General features: G+C 37.0%; 1 protein-coding gene across 11 annotated transcripts in view; it reads right to left on the reverse strand.

The window, feature by feature from the left end:
• TNRC6B (trinucleotide repeat containing adaptor 6B) overlaps nucleotides 1-21231 on the reverse strand; it is a 133452-nt gene that overhangs the window by 79697 nt on the left and 32524 nt on the right. For 9 of the 11 annotated variants that reach the window (XM_085323563.1, XM_085323562.1, XM_085323564.1 and 6 more), the window contains one exon: nucleotides 11956-12023. The exons of the other annotated variants lie outside the window; for them this stretch is intronic. In XM_085323563.1, coding sequence (XP_085179689.1) covers nucleotides 11956-12023 — 68 coding nt within the window. The remainder of the gene's footprint in view (nucleotides 1-11955; nucleotides 12024-21231) is intronic. 11 annotated transcript variants of the gene reach the window in all.

Raw genomic sequence — 21231 nt, forward strand, 5'->3', positions numbered from 1 at the left:
ATGTAAATTTTTTCTGCAAAGAAAAATAAAATGAGAAAAAGTGATTGACAAAAGAAAAAACTTGCTTTTTTTTTCTGAAAAAGTTACAACAGCTGTTGCATCCCTTCCACAAAGGCACTTATTAACACATGTTTGATGAACAGAGTACACCATCGTTATTATATAATACTTATATTGCAACACTGCTTTGGAGCCACAGAAAAGATCAAATCTCATTTGTATCTTGCCAGGGACAGAATGGGCCTGAARAGTTTACAGCATACTCAGTTTAAGAACTATGCGTGACTTTAAGGTCAAACCAAAATTCTGAACCCGTACTTATCAAGTGCTTGCAGAAAGACGATGAGTGAGAAGGAAAATAACTTCATTCACAGAAGTTTTCAAACATCCACTTTTCCCCTTAGTTCCCCCCCCCCCCAATCTGCCACAATACTTTTCCTAGCTGTTTAGGCTATAAATAATCCATCACTATGCCTCCCCTTCTTCAGTCTCCTCAAAAGCCCTTTCCAAATTGCAGGAAGATGAAACCTTCTGTGTGTCTTYATTTTTTAAAAAAAGTTCTTCCATAGACAACAGAACTAATAACGCTCATGTCCTATGGATTTGTCACACATCACTGAATCTCTACCTCACTACACTAAATCCTGGCTTCCCCTGCAAAGCCAGTTCCGTGATTCCAAGCCCTACAGGAATACAAYAAAAACACTATGCAGTTCGCTCTCCATAATTCTTTTTCACTCCTTCCAATGCTTCCCACCTGGGCAAAAGACAACATATGCTGTGTCTAACCCCAACATATGTTGATTAGCAGTCAACAGACCAAAAACTGAACGGATTATCCTTTCTTTTTTTCTGAAACCCTCCTTTTAGTTAGGAAATTTATTTCGGGCCCTCTCCTCCAACGGTCACTGACGTTTAACACATTGATAAGAATTTATATTTTAWTTTTTTTTCCTCTGTCTGACTTGACAAAAAATAGGTAAGAGACTCCAAACTTACTTGGAAAAAAYAGACATGGAGAGCAATTGCACAAGACTTCCTTCTCTAGGAAATGAAGCACAAGACCCCACTCAAATCATCTCCCATTCAGTCAAGTCCCCTTCTAAATGCTGAATGAGGTTTTTTAAAAGTCACAGAAATCATGTATACACCTATCCTTGGAAATTAAAGGGTACATCTCCCTCTAGCACGATGTTCACAGGAACTCGCACAAATTAGTATTCTTAGAATTTAGTTAATCTGTTTCTACACTATCAATTCAGAAGTGTTTCGATTTTGAAGATTATAATCCTACCTTATTGAGTTTCCATTTTCATTTTCTAAAATCCTATAAACTGCCAARATGTCAAAGAACAGGAAAAGCTTATCCATTTCCTCCAGTTCTTTCTATGGCAATGAACAGACACACGCTGCTGTCAAATTAATAGCTGGTTGGGGAAATGGGATTGGGTATCACTCCCCCCATAGGGAAGGCAAGCTGTCACTTTTTAATTGTTATTTTATAACATGTGAATTGCTATACCAGTTAGATCAATGATTCAACTGACCTTCCATCAACAATAGCTGTTACTACATATTTCAAAAGTAACAACCTACCCAGTGATTAAATCCTTCCCTCCTCCTGCTTAAGCCTAGAAGCTATATACATTTTTTAAACAAATAGCAGCAAGCATTTTCATCTGAATAAGCTGGAATATTTAATGAAAAAGTTATCTTTCATGCCTATAAACACTTCTCCACAACAGGATCCCAACCCTGTATGCAACCTCTAGAAATGCATCTACTGAAAATATACTGAACTCAATTCAGTTTAGTCTGCCCATACAAAGCAGATTTCTCACTAATATTTATGAGGGTCTCGCAAAAGAAAAGGAAGATATCTGGACCCAAAGTGTTATGATGGTTTTCTTTGTCCAACCCTTCTTAATTCTGCACCTAAAAATGAACTATAGTGCACATAGTTAAAAGAAAAAAAAACATATTAAAAAAAAATCTATCGTGAAATGGACCAACACTTCTACAAATTGTTCTAACTTGCCCTTAGTGTGGGGAGTTCAATCACTGGTCCGGAAAACTCTGAGCAAAGGAATTTCTGGCATCTTGGTTGGAGCTGGCACCAACCCATTTTCCTTTGTTCTCACTAAAGGAACCATATTATGCAGAGTTGTTAAAAATCAAAAAAGCAGAATACGAGAGGAATGTATATTCAGTGAATTGCTGTAAGAGATTCCCCTACTTCACTCATTTCTTTAATAAAGGCACTATTCATTTTTGCAAAAATTTGTTAACAGATCATTCCACGTGACTTGAACATCTTCCCTAAATAATTTGCCCTCACTACAGCCCTTCAGTCTGAAATTTCAGAAAAGGAACAGCTAGTTAACCACGCAGAAAATTCTACAAGCTGTACTGATGTCTCAAGTATTCAAACACATGCACTAACCTAACTAAAAGTGGTATGACCCACAAATGAGTGATTTCATGAAGGGCAAAGACTTCAACAAATGCCCTCCAGGTAGGGGTCAAAGAACCACACCAACTCTCCAGATCACAGCATGCCAGAGCAGAAAAGCAGCATAACAGTTCCAAAATATCTCTGCAAACAAGATCTTAATTCATACCATATTGTCTGCAGAGAGCAGTATTTTTAGTCATGCAAAATAAGACAGATCTACACGGAGAATTAAAGAGCACCATTTTTTACAGTAACTATTATTTCCCGAAGGGTCTAGATGGATTCAACAATGTGGAACCAAGTTCTTAGCCTTTAAGACCTTTTACTTTTACACTCTCTCTCTTTTTTTTTTTTTTAATTAGCTACTAGTCTCTCTAAACCATAACTGAGAAAYAAGCTCTAGAAGTTCTTTCTACTTTCTGGAGATAGGAAAAAACAAGAGAGTACAACCCCTAATATAATGTACAAACATTTGTCTTTTTTCTTTTCTCCTCTCCATCTCCTTGAAAGGAAGACTCAACAATTCAACTGGGCACACATATAAAGGATACCAAAGTCTCGATAAATATATTTATTTCTTGCRAGAATGAAGTAAAATTTAAGAAGCACACTAAGCAACCTAAATTGGACTTAGAAAGTTAAGTTTTAGGACTGTAATTCATATACTTTTTTGGTGGTTTTCTCCAGCAGTCCAAAAAAAGCTATATGGCACTAACTTGGTGTAGATATCACATACATTCATCTAAATGAAAATTATTTTTACATTAGGAAGATCCACAAAGCACTAACTTGGACAGAGCTCCAYAGCTTTTATATCTCAAATACTTCTGCTTGTTGTTCTTTAARCCAGTAGCTTATATTCATATAACCRGCACTTTCAGCAAGAAGTATACTAAATTTTCAAGGATAAATACAAAACTATTCCAATTTTATTTAAATTAAAAACTTGCTTTCCTTTAAAAAATTTCAAAATAATTTTGAAAACTAAGACAATTTACAATACATTCCATCCTTAATAAAATCTAATAAAATCCTATTAAATTATATTCATGTTTTACATCTTTACTGCTGATTAAAAACAGTCAAGCCAAAGAACTTGTATGATCACTATATTGACAACTAAAATCAGTGCACTATATTGATAACTAAAACCAGTGCTTCCTTAAGTGCTAAGCCAGCTTTTCTCAGCAGTAGCTACCTCTGCAAGAAGAAAGAGTATTTTCAACTTTTCACTTTATTCTAGATCTGCTCTACGACTAGCCAAAAAAAAAAGGGGGAAGTAGGAATTCTTGTTTTTCCCTCTTCCAATTTACAAATTAAATTTAGAAAATATGATCTTATCTTTTCTAAATACTTTTGAAAGCAAAGTTAACCAGAAGTAATATGCTTAGTTTATTAACAGAACATACCAATTTTGTTTAATGATCTCTTAAGTATCTACATGCGTTCCTGTTCCTCTCCCACATACTTCTATGATACGTACTAGATGTTTTATTACCAAAGTGTARCAAAATTATAGTAACAGGAGAAGCAGTGGGGATGAGGAAGAAACCAACCTTTCCTCAAGAAAATAGAACTACAAATACCAAAAGTTAAAACAGTTTSTTTAAACCAAATTTCTTGCCCATTTTAAGCCGTATACCCTGTACTGCATAGTCTTCTACAGCAAGGTAGAGGACAAATCACAAACAAACCTTTCAGGTCTGTAAGGTTCTAAATAGCTTAGTAAATTTATATATTTAATATAGACACACCATGAGTAAATCTGAAGTTAATATACCACAAGTAGGTGCTTGAGAAGGGTAGYAGAAGAACAAATTTACCTACAAAAGTTTGACATCTCTATTTCAGCTAAATACTAAAACATAAGGAAAGATCACAAGCAAACTCAGAAACAACTTATCTCACTTCTATGTAAGATACCGGCCATCAGCGTCATTCTAAGTAGCAATGAGCTGCTGAAAAGAGAGCAATTTCCAGCCATCCAGAGAAATGATACCTCAGAGAGCAGTTATCSGAGACAGCTCCTGAGGAAGCGTCCACCTTGGGTGGCAGGAGGGGGTCTGTGAAGCCAGCCACAAACCAGCCAAACCAGAAACAGGCTTCTTGGAGAACGAACTTGGTGCCAACAGGGTGCCCTGTAGGTAGTTTAGTTCCTGAAGAGGGACTAGAACATAACAGGTGGAGGAGGTGGTGGTGTTGGAAACAAAGAGGCTCCGGGATTTTAGGAGTTTGATCAGTATACACATGCACTCTCCTTCCAAGTAAGCCGTTTAAGACAGCAGTAAATCAGAATACCCTCCTTATTTTAGTTAGCAATTAAAATTACTATGTAATGTAATGAATAGAGATACCAATGGTATCACTGGGAGTTTGTGACAAAATCTTACAAGGGTATTTAGCAATACCATATTCATAAACTAGAAAATTGGAATAGAAAATACACTTTTTTTTTTTTCCTGGTTTGGGTAGACAACAAAGTTGTCAATCAAATGAGACTGGGAGTTCAGAAGTAGGTTTTATGCACTTCCTATGCAGGACAAATACAGGGGGAAAAAGGAAAACAATTAACCAAACACCACCCTCAACAAAACAAAACTGGCCCATTCTTACCACAAACGGTCTGGAAGAAAACACCACAAAATCCTAAGGAAAAGTAGTGCCATACTTCTCACATGTAGAAAGTATACTATTCATAAATCTTTTTCTCCCTCAATATTGAACAAGGATGTATGTTTAACACATTGTGACTGTAAGTGGGAACTTTACCTCCAGAGATGACCCCCCCCAATTATCTCCTATAGTCTTTCCTTACACCACAAAAACAGTCATCTTGCAAATTTTCACACATTTAAAAAAATATATTTTAAAATGACAGCACCCTAATGGTGTGGATTAACTGAGATACATGGAAAGCCAGTATCTGTTTATGATATAGTAATATTTACAGTGGTATGTTTTGCTACCACTTGTTTTATGGTTTGACAGACAGACATGACTGAGTCGGCAAAACAGGGAAACGTATGAAATGTAAAAATACAAAGTGTCAATCGCAAATATTTTCAGGACTAATCTGTAGAAGTGAATGTTTAATTTTAGATGATTTTTGCATAGCCTGCTCAGGCTAGAGCTTTCCTGTGGGGAATCTCTCTAATTTTAAATACAAAGAGTTCAAGAGATTCAAACATAATATTAAACTGGTAAAATAGGGAAGAGAGACGATGGAACCCTTGGCATTCTAAACTGTCGAGTTTTTAAGCATAAAACCTGCATACTTTTCTGGTTATATTGTTCAGGAAGTATTGTATTGTAAAAGGTGCAAGCCAGCTTTTTCAACATTATTGACTTACCAGTCTTATGGCTAAAACACAGCTGCCTCTACAGCTACAGAATTCACTGCTGTCTCATCCATTAGCACTCACCCAATTGCACAACAAAAGGCAATGCTTTTCTTTGTGTCTCAGGCCCCCCTTACTTACAGAAGGCAGAGCTGCCTACAAATGCAAACTTGTCCTGCCACTCCACTGCAGGAAGTAAAAAGACTACTACACCATGAAGCTAATGAAAATATTCCTTAATCCTCAGTTGGACACGCTCCTCACTATTCACTGCAACGTTAGGCTCATTGTCTCCTGTCCTCAAATGTCCTTCTGACTCTCCAACAGTTTTTCTCTTTGAAAAAATCATTTTCAAAGTTAAGAACTCCCCCGCTCAGAGAGCAATACAAGAGTTATTCCGAACAGGATTCTGAAGTGTTTTCCGACACACTGACAGAATGAAATACCTTGTGACAAGATTGCCTGGCATGGCACTACATACACCCAGGTCTCAGCAATGACTTGTTAAGATGTTGGACGCAGGACTTCAGTATTTGAGGCATTTATCCAATGGGCTACTTACTCTACACACAGAGAAGTCAGCTCTTTGTATAGTTAACTGTCAATGTGTTCAAGGAAAGAATTTGCCCTGAATTTCAGCAGAATTTGGGGTGCCCACTTCCAAATTTAGGAACCCCAAATCTGGATTGACCAATCAATGCAGTCGTCTTCAGGATTTAACATACCAGCTGTTTTATAGTTTTCAGCAAAACTATACAACAGTAAGATCAGTCAGCTTATGCCATCGTAGTGGTGGTATCTGCACATTTACTCTGTATAGCAGGCTGCTAAAAATGAAGGAGGACTGGCATATCGTCCTGCTCCTTTATTTGAAGTACAAAGAAAGGCTGAAAGTACTTGATTTGCTCATTTTTAAGAGGAGAGGGGTAAGCAAGGGGGGGAAGAGGGGGAAAAATTTACTGTTTCCTTCAATTACCCAGAACAGGTTGTTTCAGTGAAGATGGAGCCATACTTTCAGAAATGCACACTGAAAGGATGAAGTGATGGGCATAAATCGCAATGCAGGAAATTCTGATAAGACTATCAGGAGAGAAGGTTTTATTGAGAGGGTGATCAAACATTGCAACAGTTTGCCTAGCAAGGCTCTAGAATAACTCTTAGTAAGGCTCTAGAATAACCCTAAACAGCCTGATCTAACATCGAAGTTGCATCTTACTTGCAAATTTGGTCCTTCTTTGAACATGGGGCTAGACCAGGTGACTTTTAGAAGTGCTTTCCAACTTAAATCATTTTACAAGTCTATGATTCCTTTTCCTGCTTAGACTTTTATCTAGAATCTCATTTTAAAATTAGCATGATATAATATCTAGCAGAAATATTCAATGTCTGCCTGGATTTCTAAGAATAATGTAAGAGACCATGACCAAATTTACAGCAATAATTTTGAGACCCTCACTTGTTGCAATCTCTTCCAAGCATGACTGCAGTTCTTGTAGCGTCTCATTAAGAAGTCCAGCCTCAGAATCTATACGTGAAACTATCAAGCTAAGTAATCTGCTATCCGGTAGGGCTAACCAGTGATCTGATACTTAATGAATTACAGACAGGATCTTATTTTACTTTCTTTCTTGCAATACAAAACACTTCCAGATGTACAAATTGCTTAGACTGTTGAAAACAGCATTTCTGATTACTACAGTACAACAGGTGGGGAACAGCAAACTGAATTGCTTCAGACAGCAGCAGTGGATTGGCTTACCTTGCCAGTAAAAATGAGTGTGAACTTGGCTCACTTTCAATGGCCGCTGTCAGAGACCTCACTTCATGTGTCAGTCAGGGACAATAGCTTAAGACATCTAGGTTTTAAGGAGTAGTTTTTCATTATATGATCCTTTCCACTAGTAGATCAAGGTGCATAAACTTTTCATGGTGTGAGCAGGGGATAATTTACCAGCACCTGCAGAATTGGTAATTAATAGTGCTAGAATCAGCACAATTCAATTTAAGGAAATAAAAACTCTACTTATATTGAATCTCAAAGAAACTACAAAGAGAAACTCCCCTCTGCTCATCAATACAATCTGACTTTTTTGGAATTCTCCATGGAAAGCTGTTCCTGAACTAAAGCTGCCTGTTAATCTTTATTCTAGCAGTGAAAAATGTAAAAGCACATCAACAGGAAGCTATTGGCATGTAAAGAGCAAAACAGGTCTTATGGGAGATAGCATTTACTCGCTAAGCCTGGCAATCCAGATCAACCTCTTCATATGAGCAGAAAAGAGCTCCTCTACCAAAATATCTACTTGTAATTAAAGGTGATGATAATGATCACCTTTCTCCAAAGCTTTTTTCCTTTCTGTTTTTTTGAGGGGTGGGGGAGGGGAGAATGTGGAGGAATAAGAAGGGGAATTCTTTCCGAAAATATACACCACCTAACAAAATAATATAGCCAAGTGTAACAAAAGAAGCTGTACTGCATACCAGAATGCCGTGAGAAGGGAAGACTTCACACACTAATTCAAAACTGAGAAGTAATAATTTCCCAATGAGTCCATTGCTCCTCTGCTGAAGGAGCAGGAAGGTCCAGAACAGCCATTGTCAGCTTCAATAGCCCATGTAGGCTCTCTTCTTTTGAAGTGCAGATTTCAAAGTAGGCGGCAGCCCTCATTGCTGCACAACCGTTGCAGTCATGATACACAGGCACCAGGGATAAACTGCAAATCTTTCACGGGAAAGATTAAGTCAAACATGTCCATGCCATGTTTCAGTTATACTAAGGATTTTAGACAGGTAACTCCTCTTCTTTGTCGTTATCTTCAATTGAAATTAATTATATTTATGTTGTAAACTATCAGTGGAAGATTTCTAAAGACACTGCATACAGCCTAACAGGACAGATCCCCCCCGCCCCCCCCGCCATCCTCATGAAGCTGGCAGATACTAGCATATGGCAAAAGTTGTCCAATATTATCCACAGCAATATTTTTGCCTGAGAGATCTGTTCAATATAGCAAAATAAAGGTTTACGAGATTTAACTGATTTTAATACCTGAAAGTACTCCTGCAATCCTAACTCAGTTTTTAATCCCTAAATCAAACCTTCAAAAAAACAAAGTGCTAGAATTCATCAACAAATGCCAGCTCCCTGTAGCCCATTACACAGCTCTATTTTAGCAAAGGAATTTTCCCATGAAAACGGTGCTAGGCAAGAAATTCCACTACACAAACTTCATTTGAGTCCCCTACAACGAAGTTATAACATTAAGAAATTGCTGGGTTAACCTAAGATGTTAACGCTTGCCAATTGCTATCAACTCTTTGGTGAAAGTTACCTCTCTCACAGGTCAATTGCTGAAACCATATTCATGTGAGCACTTCCTCAGCAATCTCAGTACAGAGTTACCCAGATCAGGCTGCTTATGAGAGGCAATTAAACTACCATGGCCAGCTTTTCAGAAAAGCAAATTAGAAGCACTCAAACAAATCACCTCACCTGCATGGTGGTTGCGACAGTACATTTTGGCAGGCTACTGAACAGCGGGAAAGGGAAGGAAGCATCCTCTTCAGCTGGCACAGTTATTTCTTTAGTGAACACTTGATTTTATGTTCAAACTTATGAGCTACCCGTTTTTATTACAATAAAATTGCATTGCTCCAATTTTATTTCGAACTAACTAGGAGAACAACAGTAAACACATACATGCAAATCACAGAATCACTGAGATTGAAACGTACCTCTGGAGATTGTCTAGTCCAGCCCAGCAGGTGACCCAAAGCAGGTCACCTACACTAGGCTGGTCAGGGCCAGGGTTTTAGAGCATCTCCAAAGATGAAGCCACCATCACCTCTCTGCACAATCTTTTTCAGTGTTTGACCACCCTCACAGTAAAAATGCTGCTTCTTATACATGAATGAAATTTCCTGTATGCTTCTTGATCTTTCATTGGATACCACTAAGAGGAGTCTGGTTCTGTCCTCATCACTCCCCTCCATCAGCTATTTACACACATTGATAATATCTTGCCCTCTGAGCCTCTCGCTCAAGGCTGAACACTCAATTCTCTCAGCTTTTGCTTTCTTGTTAGATGCTCCAATCCTCCTTTACGGCCTTTCACTATACCTGCTCCAGGATGCCCACCTAATACCTAATGTAAGTATGCAATAGTACAGAGGCATTTTTTTTCTTTCTTTTTCGTTGAGATCTGTAGCAATAGGTTTAAATTCAATGCAGCTCTTCTTGGAGTTACTTAAGAATTAAAAATACTAACCCCTTGTATGACTAGCATCACTTTAACCTAGTTGGCAGATCAATATGTCACTTGCAACAAAAGTTAAGGTCTATCTAGGCTGATTACTTTATTAAATGAAAGTTCGAGATTGTGGGTAGAAATGAATTCAAGTGACCAATTTAAACTTAAAAGCAATGCCTGCAAGAGAATATTGTGGCACCGTGCTACAATTGCACAAAACAAGTATCTTACTGTAGTAGCAGTTGTATTAACAAAAATTGTAGCTTTAGAGTTTGATGAAAACATTATTAGGAGTGATGCACCTTAGGGCAGGATCTGTATGACAAGATCCCAGATTCTACTTTGTTTTTACTAAGAAATTTGTGTTCAAACAAACAAAAAACATGCGTATCACTAATCACAGTCTCTCTCCAGTAACAACAGTTTTAGGGAAGAGAGAGATAAGGTTGTAAGGCACTCAAAAAGCTATAGTTAGAAATCAGGTCAACTGTAAAATAATTCTAGCTTCCAGTTGCAGCCAAAAAAAGACAGTGAACAAAAGGCTATAATAAATCCAATAAAACATCCCTCATACTATTCACTACAATAACATGTTTTATTGTACTGCTAAACATTTAAAGAAACAATTCAGAAAGCAGAAATCTTAACTCCCACTTTTTATTGCTATACTGATTTCCTTCTGGAACTTTCCGAAAGTTTCAATGGCCACAAGCTTTGTATCTCTTGGTACCACAGTTTGAATAGAAAGAAATAGCAGCAATTACTTTGAGAAGTTTGGCTCCCTTCCACAACGGAAAGAATGTGCACGCTCAGCACTAGCACTTCCCTGCGCGCATCTTAGCTACCTCAGGAACGTTTTCTCCCGGAAGCAGTGGACTTCAAGTTGCTAGTTTATCTAGAAGGTAAGGCCTATCTAAAAGACCTTCACTCCCGAGTCAAACCCCAACCTTTCTGCAGCAAAGCAGCAGGGCATTGCTGAGCCATGAGGCAATGGCACTTCCTCTCAGGAGGGGACGGACATCCAATAAGAAATAGGGCAAAAAGGCTCCGTTCGGTAGGTTTGTCAAAGACCATCTTCTTGCGTTCTCCAAAAGGTAAGTCAAGAAAACCATTTAATTATGATAGTAAAACTGAATTACCCTTGCATTGGCTGAAGAAAAGACTACTACCCAGGCCAAAGTGAAGACACCCATCACTGAAATACTTCTAGGATAGGGACCTGCTTTTCCTACCTGAACAAAATTAAATTCTGTGGGGGAAGGGGGGAAGAATACAAACCCTACTGCTTCTGGATTTCAGACTCAAGTCATATACGAAAGACATTTTATAGATTTCGTTTTGCAAAAGACAYGTCATTTTCTTCTTTAATCAAGCTGTTCCTCCTTTCCCTAGGATATTGAGCACTAGCATCTTAAATTGTCCATTCTAGAAAGAACATCTTGTTTACAATTTATGTTCCTTTATTAAAACATATTTTAAACAAGTAAGGCTGCTTATATTTCAAAGAGAATCAATCTACTTTAAGCACACCAATAGAAAAGCCCTAGTTATATTGTATTTCAAATGACTTCACTGAAAAAGACGTATGTGTAAAAGCTTCGAGTACAAATTTCCACTTTAAATATAAAAGGTAAATTCACTACCTCATTGCCAAACTTCTAGAATAATTATCTATTTTACAGCAAATTCTGATTTACCTACTTCAGTTGCAAAAACATTTCTATGCTTTTAAATTCAAGGCAAGTCAACATCCTGATTTTTTTCCAGCCACCATCCGCTATTAAACATGGATATTTAAGGAAACAAAAGGGCGAGCACCACATGAACAACCAATGCTTCTAGTACATTTAAACAAGAGTGCTTCACACCATTTACTATGGTAAGGCCCTTCTAAAATAAACATGAGACTCACTGTTTGTTTTCTTCACCAGGAGGTGGAGTCTTGCCATGCCCTTCCATTACAAAATCCTCATGTTCCATCTGCAAAGGCAAGCATTGCAGGTCAGAAATTGGTGGAGCAAAATGCATGTCACCTAAAGTGGCCCTCTTCCATATAAGACAACTTAAGGCAGCCACTTTATCACAGCGACTGGTCCAAAACAGACCATGTAGTTTCTTAGCAACACACGTGCATCTCCATCCCCATTGCTATGGCATCATTCTACAGTACAGYTTTCAGAAAAATCTTACAAGGGAAGAAGAATGACTTAATGGCTATAGCAGAAGACTATCAGTCAGGATGTCTAGGTCCTAAAGCTTGCTCTGTTACACATTTCTTCTGTCATTCCTAATACACACGACTTCTGTCGTTCTTTCCTTACATATAAAGCCGGAATAAAACAGAACCAAAAAAAATAAAAAATAAAAAGAAAAGAAAAAAACGCCTTTTATGAACATCTCTGGAGAAAAACTAGAATTTATAAAAAGCTTTATTAACCACGAATCGAAACTGCTGAAAAAACAGAGTATTTCTTTTGAAAAATAACTTTTATATGAAAAAAAGAGACTTTCACTGCACATGCATAGCTTAGTTAGCTGGGTGAAAAAAGAGGCCTAAGGGAACCTCAAGTAAATGCTGTTCCAATGACAACATAAGGTAGGCATTTCCTTTGGCTCTCCTGATAAAAGATTCAAAAGGGGGGCCTAAGGAAGTTTTCCATTTAATTGTTTSGTTTCTTAACTACAGTTTTAGCATACATTTTCAGTCATTTATTTGGCCAGAAAGAATTACATTAAGTTTGGTCATTAATTATGCAGTCTTCATTTAATTACTTCATTCAGCCAGAAGTTCTCACGCAGGTAGCAGAACATACTTCTTTTTATATAAAAATCCAACACATTCAGTTAGTATTTTATATAAACATCCAGATATACACTTTAAGCAATGTTCTACTTCATGTGAAGTCAGCAAACAGGCTGCACTGCRATGCTCTATAAGCCATACAGAATATAAAACAACTAAATTGAAATCACACATGAATCCATGATCCACTACTATAAACTGGGATGGAAAGTGAGGAAGAACACTATTAGTTAGTAAAGATAACATGATTTAGTCAGTCATTCTCTAAAAGAGAAAGGAAAAACTAAACAAAAACAAAACAAAACCACTGGTCCCCAAACCTTCCCTTGTACTCCTGCCCTCCCCAAAAAAGGGGAACATTACTTGTCTGTACTTTGACTCTGCTGACAGCTCAAAAATACTGACAAAAAACACTATCTGCGTATTGACAGGTGACATCTAAAGGATAACAAGAAACTATGTTACTTGCCTGTAGAGAGACAKCCCTAAGCAAAACCACAGATGAACTCACTAACGACATCCAGAAGACAGACGATCAAAAAAAGTATAAAGTAATTTCATGGTTGTAWAATGTGTGTACCAGTATGATCCATGATCCAAACAGTATTTTTGTTTAAAAACAATGTTTGAAAGCAAGAATATTTAGCATTACAGTTTTGTAAACAACTGAAGACTTCTATCTTTGCATTCCTGTCATTTCAGACAGATGTTAAATCTACTTGTATACCTCAGTCTCCCTCTGCTATTCAAGAGCTCCAGCGTCTGGACTCAAACCTCAAGCTGAGGASAAAGGTATTCCACTGTTTCTGTTACTGGGCATGTGGAAGTGTAAGCGGGGTAARTGGCAATGCAGCTACAGATTTGTGGCCGCATAGTGAAACAGTCTGGGAGTCAGGGTAAAAGTTATTCTTAAAAAATTTGAAATCAGGAAGCATTTTGGCATGTGTTACTGTACATGCAGGTGAGCTGGGGAAGGCCTGCCGCTGGCATGAGACAGGTACAATTCATATGAACAGCAAGCAAGGGAACACTTTGTGGCCAAGATATAAAACATGTATAATGACAGACTAATAAGATTCCCATCTAAAGTAGAAATTCAGCTTAATGAAGCTGTATAAGAGGAGAGATCACAATAACTTAAGTTAAAAAAAAAAAAAGGAAAGACTTGAAAATCAACAAAAATCTAGAAAGAAATAGGAAATTATTTTAGTAGATGATCAGCAAGAAATCTGGACAAAAAGTGGAATATCTCTAGTAGACTGCCAATAAGACAAAGTAACTGCTAAAGTATAGTCATAAAATAAAAATTGTTGCTTTACTATGAATTTTAAATAAGGAATGCAAGTGATATACCTGTTCCAGATACATTATCTAACATRAATACCTATCAAAATTAGCATTTCAAATAGGAGAAGAAAAATAATTAAGAACAACATATCACCTGGGCTAGAGACCAAGGACAATGCATTTTTAAAGCAACTAGAAAAAAAGATTTTAAGAAATGATAATCAACTAGCTTTACTTCAGGTGTGAGGTTGAACTATCTGAAATTACTAAAAAATGCATTATAAAATATTGAAGATGATATGACAAGAATATGTCAGTATTCTGAAGGAAAGCAGCTGGGTTCCATGTAACTTAAAGAAAGGCAATGGTGAGGTTTCTCAMAAGAAGTTCACTAAGAAAACCAGTCACAGAGTGAGAAAGTACTCATGGACGTAGAAACTATCCAACACAAAGATTAATTCATAGGCTTTCATCTTGGGGAAAAAAAGCTATAAAATACCTCAAGACACTAAGAGGACAAGGAAATTTTCAGAAATTGAGCATCAGTGAACAGGAAAATACCGTCTTTTTGGARTGGATGAACAGCTAGATGGGTAGAAGCCAACTGGATTGTCAGGCTCAGAGGGTAACGGTTAATGGGTTGTACCCTGCCTGGTAACAACGGGGACACTGCAGGGGACCTGGAAACCTGTCCCATTTAACAACCTTATCCATGACCTGGARGAGGCGAGGTAGTGCACTCCAGTCAGGTTTTTAAATGACACCATATTTTGGTGGATGAAACTAGTCAACACATCAGAGCACAGGGCTACTGTTCAGAAGGACCTAAACAGGCTGCAGGAATGGGCCAATGGGACCTTTATGAAATTTAACAGGGACATATGCAAAGCCCTAAACCTAGGAAGAAAAAGCACCTGGCAACAGTATGGGCTGGAGACTGACTAGCTGGGGAGCAGCTTTGTGGAAAAGGTCTTGGGGGTCGTAGTGGACAGCAAGCTGAACATGAGCCGGCCATGTAACTTGACAGCAAAGGCCAACAGTCTCCCAGACTTTACTAACAAGAACACAGCCCACAGATGAGGGAAACATTTATTTGCTCTACTAAGCGTTATTTAGATTATACCTAGAATAGCACTCCTAGTTCTGCCCTGTCCTGCCCCTCCACCTCCCAGTACAAGAAACACATCCATAAAGTGGAGCAAGTTCTGTAGYGGACAGCCAGCTGTTCAGGGGGCTGGAGCACTTGCTGACGAGGAAAGGCTCAGGGAGCAGGGCTTGTTCAGCCTGCAGAGTAGAAGGCTTAAGGAAACTTGTTAACAGCCATCTGTAACTATGAGGAAGTCAGCAAGGAGCCAGGCTCATCGCAGCGATACATAGTGGGAGAAAGAAGTCACAGGCATAAGTTGAAACAAGAGAAGTCCAAGGAAGTAGAGAAGACCGGGTATAAAACAAAACACTTTTCTGCATCCATAAGGACAGTCAACGGTGGAACAGGTTGCCCAGAGACGCTGTATAGTCTCCATGCTTCAAAGTTCAAGATCAGACTGGATAAAATCCCAAGTAACCTGGTCTGAACTCATAGGTGACCCTGCTTTGAGCAAGAGATGGACTAGAGACCTCCCAAGGTCCCTTCCTACATGAATAATCCTATTACTCTGTGAACACACGAACAGATTCAGTTCAGTGTCAAAAGGTTAGGCATAGGAGAAAAACAAAAACCAAAAAAACCCTACCAAATTCCCATTCCAGCAAGAACCTGCACTTCACTTGGAAAGCTCCAAGAATCTTTTAATTTAWTAATCAAAACCCCAAACAGCAACCAAGAAAGAGAAATGTTAGACTATACATGTGAATAATACAGGAAGTAATAATGAAAGAAATAAAACTGATTCATAGTATATCCTCTTTTAGGATACTATTTTTAGGTCTGGCCACTGAAAGCTCAAAAAACCCTTCACAACACTAAGAATGATGGATCTCAGAATAAAGAAAAAAGGTTTGAAGCAAAGGAAATTTCTACATGCATAAAACCCAGCTTCTGGGCTGCAGACTTCCCTCAAAGCAAGATGACACATGACTGAAGCACACAAAAGCTTAGTTTGACAGTGTTGTTACAAATGTCATCCTTTTGCTACTGCAAGAAAATAAAATCTAACCTACTTACAAAAAGCAACATGAGGGGACATTCAGTTAATTGACAAATACACTAATTAAAAAGCAGACAAATACCTACTGTACAAATGTAGCTTGCAACACTGAATTCCATAAACCCTTGAAGATTGTATATTTACACACAAAAGATTTATTTGCATATTAGAGGGTCCTAAAAACATTACCTATGTAAGCTTTTCTTCTACTTTAAAAAAAAGATCTCAGGGCCAGAAAAATTCTATGTATTGGCCATTCCACAAGTCTAATCCAGTGCAGCAATTCCTTCATTCCTCTATTTGCAAAACCTGGCTCCAGTTATCTTTTGTTTGCTTGCTTATTTAAGCATCATTTCATGAAGAATGACTTAAATTTTTCACTTTGGGGTTTGGATTTCATTAGAAAAATGTCAGAAAATGTTACACAGATAATTTATTGCATTCTAAAAATTTTAGAACAAATTTATAAAGTAATATCTATTTCCAGCTTTCCCTGACATTGGAAAGTCAAAATTACTTTCCTGGGTAGCTCATCTTAATTTAATTTTCATTTTACTAAGATTAGTTCTTAGGACCAGCTCATTTATTCACTAGAGCTTTTTTAAATCTACAAATATAAAAATTGAAAACATTTTCCAATTACAGTAGTAAAACTCCATTGCAGAAAAGAATATTTTAATTTTTGATAAAATGACTACCTGAGCATGAACTGAAAAGAGGAACAACAGATTGAATCTTCAGCCAAAATTAGCTGAAATTTTCTCCCCCCTCCCTCAATTAAAAAAAACACCTCTTCCTGGAAAGAGTCCCTTATTTCTCTTCACTGCATCACTGTATCTCCTGTCCAGTCCTCCTCCTCTGTTCTTTTTACAAAAGACAGAGCCCAGTTTTCTTACTAAAATTCAGCAATATGCAGTATACAGCAACCACTGCAAATATTATGAAAAGGCTTAGTCTAAATCTTTAGTCTCTTTGATTTACATGATACATAGGAAATACAGTTGTCCTGAAAACACAGGAAAGGAAAAAAAAAAAGATTTACATGATACATAGGAAATACAGTTGTCCTGAAAACACAGGAAAGGAAAAAAAAAAAAAAACAGAGAAGTGGAAGATGGAGGTAAGACAGGACTCTTGTGCCTATTCCATTCCTCCCAGGGTAAGAAAAAAAGGTAAAATGACACAGGGCGCTGAGGCACTCCAGTTTGTCTTGAAAGGGCGGCGGGGTGGGGGGAAGCATAGAAATGGCAGAAAGTGCCCTCCTCAGTTGTTTTTCCTGGCAAGAGACGTGGGTGAAAGCTTCACAGTTCTGTCCGCTGGAAGCARCGATCGGAAACAAGCCCTTAAACAGCAGAAGGCAAGTCAGCAAAATCTTGGAATTTTGAAAAAGTCGCTGAAAGTTATTGAATTCAATATTTTATCATTTCAAAGCTTTTTTCTCCTTTTTAAAAAAATCCAAATATCTGTGAAGAACCACATTTTTGACAAGTTAATACACCCAATGCTCTAAATGCAAAAAGACAAGATTGTTTTGTTTCAAAAGCTATTTCATAATTAACCACTTTGATACTTAATTTCTAATGAATGAGCTACACCAGGAGGAGCCTAGACAYAGCACATAAATTACTACTTCTTCAGAAATATAACAGCTGCTACCACTGTTTTCTACTACTCTTTCTTTCTAAAAATACCTTCAACAAGCTCTTTACTTAATAAGTAAATAAMATTAATCTGGAGTGGAGTGCCTAGGTAAAGCTGATTTTGCTATATTCTGTTTGTAGTGTTGGAACATTTCAACAGCAAAAAAAAAAAAAAACTCATTTTAAAAAGCACATTTCCATAAGAAAATTCAATTGTTAGATGGCCTAGTCCACCAAAACCATACTGAGTACATGAGAAACTAGATACTTTGAGGAACAAGATAGGCTTCTGTAAAAAAACTCTATACTTACTATGAAAAGCTATTAATTTTAACCAGTATTTTGTCTTCACCAGTTATAGAAATATATCAATGCAGCTCGATCATGAGTAACTGTTACTACCTTTTCCTTTCTCTCAACAATTCCTTTTCAGGGCTGTATTTTTTTTTAATGTTTCTTTATTTTTACAAAAAAAAAAAAAAAGATGTAAACAGTCACCTGAGGGAGCAGACAAAGACTTTCAAGATTTGTCATCGAGTACCAGCTCACACATGTGAAGGCCTTATCGGGCATTTTGCTTCCAATGTTTTGTATCACCTGTTTATTTTAACACAGCCTACTGCAGGTCCAGTTTAAGACACTGATTCATTCGGTGTYTTACCAGAATTACTGCTTTAACACCAGTGCCCCTTCCCAAACAGCAGTAGTAACACTGCTACTGTAAATAGACCATCAGCATTTCTTTTGTCTCCCTAATATCTGCTTTAAGTAGAACTGCACAACCTAATCTTCAAAATCCAAGCAATTAGTCACTAGTCAGTGTTACTAAGGGTTACGGAAGCCCCTGTAAGTGCTGAGCAGTTAGAAGCCTTTGTCAGAAACATCAAACCTAAATACTTTGAGGTCCCATAGGAATGTAACCAGTACAAATGAAAGGAGAGCCAAGTCACCTTTCTTTGAGCATATCACCATGAGCACTATGAGGACAAAATGCACTAGGGGTAAACTTTACTCACTAGCAACAGAGAAAACTTTATTTAATAAAATAAATGTGATTTAGCTGCAAACAGTTTTTGGTAGGGGAATGTATTTATATTAAGCTAGTTAGCATTCACAGAATAGCACAAATTGGTGCTGTAGAAATTCATCCCCCAAAGTATACTTTTGAGACCAAATCTTAATTTCAGTACAAAGAGAAAAGTACTAAAAAAAAGTAGATCCAACTTGAAAAGAAATTACGAGATCAATCAGTCCTTAATTCTTCTTCTCCAAAAAAAATACCTTGCTCTTTCTTATTTTAGAATTACAAGCAGCAAAATCTTAGAGACAGAATATACAGGAAAAGTTACTGTGCATTTTTGGACTCTCTGAGGTTTTCTTTGGACARTATTGTGACACTACTAAATTTTCACTTGAACCTATTTTTACCTTTTTTTGGCCAAAGCACAGTCCTGATATGCAAGAAAATACTAAGATGGAATGTGAACCATCYCCTAGCCTACTCACTATTCTCTTCAAGTTTCTCTTCAGCATATAGATCGAGCATTTCAGTGTTGTTATAATCATGCAGTCCTAACTCTTTTTCCTGTTAGTAAAAATAGAAATGTAAACTCACTGATGACTTACTGGTAAGTCACAGATCACATTCAGTACTCCATGCTAAGCACAGATTATCATTTTGAATACTAAAACACTTAAGAGCCATATAACTGCTTTATAAAAGCAACTAGCCAAATACCTATGGCATATGCATCCTAAYGGTATTTTAATTCCTGACTCAATGTAGAGCTACACCATTAACTATAAATACAAACACATTAATACATATAGCCACTAAACATGTATCATTGTTACAGAACAAAAGGACATATTATTAATGAACTCAATAATTAATAGAGAAGTTATGTAACTTAAAAAATATATTTAATTTGTTTCAGCTAAATAAGCATCAAATCTAGGAAGAAAAGTGCAGTAGTGTTGAAAAACTAGAAGTCTTGCTTCCATCTCCAACTGTCAGTAATTCATCATCTGCACTTACATACACACACAAACCAAACCAACCAACAAGAACAAACAACACTGTGTCCTGTTTTCTATTATAATTTTTGAAATGTTTGTTATTTACTATCCCATGGAATATCCAACAGCTTAACTGTAATTCTCTGCTAGGCTTAAAATAAACAATTTTATCAATACCGGGACAACAGTCACTCTTTCAAAGTGTTGAAAAGTTCAGGATCCCACCCACATTTCATACTTTATAGATAAAAAATAATTTCTTGAGGGGAAAAAAAAAATCCTCCTTAATATCTTTCTTAGCTGAAAAGTAATATATTTCAAGTAAGACAGCTCATTGATATATACTAGCTCATCTGAATCTTGCCTTCAAGGCAATTTGAGCTAACCCATTGTTTGCAGCAAGTGATACTGTTTTGCCAGGAACATCTTGAATCACCAAAGAGTTTAAGCCACTCAAGTTATGATTTAAAAGTTTGGACATCTAGAATAGCCATTTGAAATCTTCAACTTTGAAGTTGYTGAGGTAGCTAGAAATCACACATGCAAAATGCATATAGCATTCTGAATATAAAAGCRTTCACTATTTCCTGCACCATGCTTGATGAACTTGATTCATTTATTGTTACCGTTCTACACATACACAGTATGGAACCCAGAAAAATCTGAATTTAGTAACAAACGAGCAATTCCTATCTTTTACCTTAAGCGGCTGTATTATTCTTTAGCTAAAGCCAATCAGCAGTTACTGGTTAATTCCTCAACACCACCTTGAAAGGCTACTTGTATGCTGCCTTATAACCATCTAAGCCAATTGAGCTTATAGTTAATTTACTATTTATGGTGCAGGCATATATCACCAAGCTATAGCAGTTTAAAATGACAACTGCTAAGTGGCTGACATTTTGATATAGACATTGTTAACCATTCTGACATAGAAGAAAAAATGTGTTAACTTCTCTCTTCCAGATAAATTTGGAAAGCTAGATGATGCATTGCCACACAAGGACAGACAAAAAATAACAAAAAGAATTTTTAATAGATTAAGAGCACAGATGATAATCAAAATTACTTAAGCATAAATTACACTTTTACACTACACATTAAGCCACCTTCATTGTGCCACAAATATTGTTTTYTGCTGTTTGTCAGAGCCGACTGGAAGTGGCATAAGTAGGCATATACAGAGAGATGCAGAAATTATTCTGCTCTGAGAAATCTGATTTGACAGGCAAGGAAAGGAAAAAAGGAAAAAAAAAAAAGTAACTTTTCTGCATTCATGGAAGAAAAATCCA

Source organism: Rhea americana, unplaced genomic scaffold, assembly GCF_003343005.1.
Source record: "Rhea americana isolate MKP2758 unplaced genomic scaffold, rheAme1 scaffold_85, whole genome shotgun sequence".
Lineage (NCBI taxonomy): Eukaryota > Metazoa > Chordata > Aves > Rheiformes > Rheidae > Rhea > Rhea americana.